This window comes from Mus caroli, chromosome X, assembly GCF_900094665.2.
Source record: "Mus caroli chromosome X, CAROLI_EIJ_v1.1, whole genome shotgun sequence".
NCBI lineage: Eukaryota > Metazoa > Chordata > Mammalia > Rodentia > Muridae > Mus > Mus caroli.
The window spans coordinates 142,543,357-142,546,965 of record NC_034589.1 but is presented as its reverse complement, the minus strand read 5'-3'; the positions used below and the strand labels follow the sequence as shown (position 1 = coordinate 142,546,965).

The window sequence follows — 3,609 nt, the reverse complement described above, 5'->3', positions numbered from 1 at the left end:
TGTTCCTCTGTACTGAGTTTCTTTTACTTTCCTTAAAAACCCAAGATCTCACTTTCTGTAATCTCCTCCCCCTCCCCCCCCCACCCTACTCACGCCCTGCCCCCCCCCCCCCCCCACACACACAACTGTATGTTTCTACATCAAACACAATGCCTCCTTCAGGGAACCTCCCTTTCTTCCACAGCACCTTTCCCAAGCAGTCACCCCTTCTAAACACCCCATCCCATTTCTATTTCCTCTCCCTCCCCCAGACCATACAAGATAATTCCCATTCAATTTTTTAGATGATTAATTATAATAATAATGGTACTTTATTCACAGGTTAATTTGACAGCTGTTCCTTCATATCCCATCCACCAAACATACTCATCTCTTACACAAGACAATGTGTTTTTACATTAAACAGGTCATGTCCACAGACTGGTAGTTTCCAGAACAAAACAACAGCAATGCTGGCAAAGATTCTGGCTTATCAGAAACTCTCAGGCTTTTAATACACTGAAAAATTAATGTTTTTTGCACATCTACAACGTACACATTTGTTTCCCCACACTATGCAAATTTTACCCTAAGAGTTCTTTTTCACCAAGTCATAGACATAGATATGGAAATCATCGTCAAACTTGATGAAGTACACAGAAGGCTTGGCTTTAACTTGGTGAATGACCTTGCCTGTCCTCTTGGAGCCATCTTCTTTGGTGTATTCCACATGTTTACCTATCAGGCCATCTACAACTCCTTCTGGCTCCCTGTCTGCTGGAGGAGATGCACTGGACTCTGGCATGATACGGAGGTCACCCTCTTTATAATCATCCAGAAGCTGATACATGTACAAAACGGGATCTCTCTCATAAGTAATGTAAAACCAGGCGTTCATGATAGGCGCTTGAGCCAGGACCATCCCCCTCCATTCATCCTTAGAGCCATGCTCACCCTCAAACATGTGTTCCACTGCTTTGCCAATTATGGTATTAGCAAGGCGCACATCGCTGACTCGAGAGAACGACACCTTATCAGGAAGGATTTTAAGCTTTAAAATCCTTTCATCTCTGTGAAGTTCCAGTCCATAGACACAGTCAATCCCATCATATTTCACCAGGTAGAGAGAGGGGTTGATAGGCACCTGATCCAGCACAGTCCCTTTCCACTGTGTGATCGGCTCATCTCCTTCCTTCCACCCATGAGAAATTCTGCAGCCCACGATGCTCCTACGGGATGAAGATCTGCTCCTCTGCCTCTTCTGAGAAGCTTTTTTCTTCTTGATGGTTGTAGAGCCAATGTGGTGACCTACGGCTTCTCCCATTTGCTCTTTTGCTCCACCTTTTTTGTGAGGGGTCTTCATACCTGTAAGAGGAGGAGAGAATCTAGGGAAAAACATTCTATGCAAATATTAAGGTTATTTTTTTGTGGATTAGGAAGTCCCTGTGCATGATATACATGTGTCCAGTAGCAGTATTCTATATCAAAATGTGTTTAAATGCCTGCCTGCATTAGCCTCTTTCCAGGCTTGTATGGTTACACAACAGAGTTAGTGAAGAGATCCGCTGTGGAAGTTGTAGCGCTTGAGAGCCAAGCAAAGAAACAGCCGGTTCTCTGCTAGTTCCGTAGTCATCCCAGCTGCCCCACGCCACCATCCCTATTTATAACCCCAATACCATATCTCTATATCCCTCCGTGCAATTTCGATGTCTTTTACCCACTGTCCCCCTCCTTTTCATTCCGCCCTCACTGCCCATACCCATGCTTGCTCTGTGCTCACTTCTGCATGTGTCTTCCAAATCATCCCCGTTTCCCTTTGAGCTCAGCACCACGAATCTGTTTCATGCACTGGCCACCTTTGTATAAGATTCCCCGGGTTTCTTGCTCCGTGCCCCGCCCCCCAAATCTCGGTTCCGAGTTTCCCTCAGCTCAAATCTTAGCACTCCCTCCAATTTTCCTGACAAGCAGGAACCCATTCCTATTTTCCAGCACCTAGTCCGATGCTCACCTGCTCACTGTCTGGGTTTGCAGCACTCACGTGCCCAAATCGGACAGAAGACTGTTGCCTCCGCTGCGAGCCTGGAGCGAAGGATGATCAGCCGGCAAGCAGCCAAATGAGCGCCTGTGAGAGCAGAGCCAGGAGGAGTCTAAGGCCAAGCGCCTGTCTAGGAAAGCCGCGGGGCAAAAGAAGGGAGCATCCAGGAAGTCCCCGCTCTGGGCTTTCTCTCACCTTATACCCGAGTGTCAGAGGCAGCAGTACCTGGACCACTTAAGAGCTTCCAGCAGTCGCTGCTGCCACTGCAGTCTCCTCCCTCTTTTCCTAGCGTAGCTTCCTGCCCCGCGAGAGGCCGCCCCTTCCTGCCAAACACGGTTCAACAGCCTCCTCTCCTACTCCACACCGTGGTTCTAAGCTGGGGAATGTGCTCTTGTCCTCATCTATTCTGCCAAATCAGGAGCCAGGAATTCTCCACACACACCCCAACCCTTCCCCCACACAACCCTTCTTATGCACAGCTCCTAAGGATTCCCTCCTTCAGTTCAGGTTCCCCACCCCCACCTGCAACTCTACACTTTAATGCCCCCAACCGCATCTGCTTTCCATCCTTCAGGAATTTGCTTTTCCTTTACCCTGTGCCCTCATGGAGTTTTCTTTATGCAAAAACTGCCTTTCCGGTTGTTTTAGGCTAGTGGAGCTAGGATGAAAAAGAAGGAAAGAAAAGCCCCATGCTCTCTTCTCTCCTGTTTGTTTGACCCGTTTCATAAGTAAGTTTTCTTGATTGCTCATCTTCTTGAGGATGGGAAGCTCCCAGCTGCAGAATTTTATGCACCATGTTTTAAGATTCTTAAACGTACATTAGATCAGCTTCATCTCTTCCCCAAACCCTTTGCCCCATCACAAAATAGTAGTCCTCTTATGTGCTTTGCTTCTATGCTCCTAAAAGATCTTGCATTACTTATGCAAACGTGGTTGTTAAAAATAATCTATAAAACAATTTTGGATATTTCTGAATGTAGAGCATGTATGACAATATGAGAAGTAGACAATACCCTCACTTCAGAGTTAACATTCATTTTTTTAGTCACTCTTTTAAAAGTAGAAACAAAGACCACCAATAGGGTGAAAATTTTAATCCTGTAGCACAGACTTCACTCTTATAGTCTTCAATGTATGTGTATATACATGTGGATATTATGTTTTATGACAAAGAGTTTCAATCATACTTTATGAAGTAAAGTTCTTCATACTGTATGAAAAAATACTAATAGTTCCCTTCAGTAGCCTAACAGGACATTTCCAAGAGGTAGTCCTAGGGTTTTTGACCTAAGTCCATTTTACCCAGTTGATAAGAATATTGGGCTTGGGTAGAAGCTCAGCATGGGTGTTTACTTGCTGACTTGAATTCTGGGGACTCAGATGATGGTGGAAGGAGAGAAGTGATTCCCTCAAGCTGTCCTCTGACCTCCACATACATGTACCCACCCACCAAAAAAATAATGTAAAAGATATTCTAGAGTTTTTAAAAATACCACTCATCTTAGTATCATCTAACAAGCACAGCTTTCTCTTACTACATTAATCTACTCTCATGAATATTGAAGAAAATTTTTTATTTATTTATCAATGATCAC

The 3,609-nt window shown here is 44.8% G+C and overlaps 1 protein-coding gene across 2 annotated transcripts; it reads right to left on the bottom strand.

Moving 5' to 3' along the window:
* Positions 1-276: 276 nt before the first annotated feature.
* Spin2b (spindlin family member 2B) lies at positions 277-2,288 on the bottom strand. 2 transcript variants are annotated; one of them, XM_029473406.1, is made up of 3 exons: positions 2,210-2,288; positions 1,988-2,101; positions 277-1,344 (listed from the first exon to the last, which is right to left on the bottom strand). In XM_029473406.1, exon 3 carries the CDS (start codon positions 1,340-1,342, stop codon positions 569-571), a length of 774 nt encoding a protein of 257 aa, XP_029329266.1. In that variant the 5' UTR covers positions 1,343-1,344; positions 1,988-2,101; positions 2,210-2,288; the 3' UTR covers positions 277-568. The 2 variants fall into 2 exon arrangements, with proteins under 2 accessions (XP_029329266.1, XP_021009404.1); XM_021153745.2 differs by having other exon boundaries at positions 1,988-2,261.
* Positions 2,289-3,609: the final 1,321 nt, after the last annotated feature.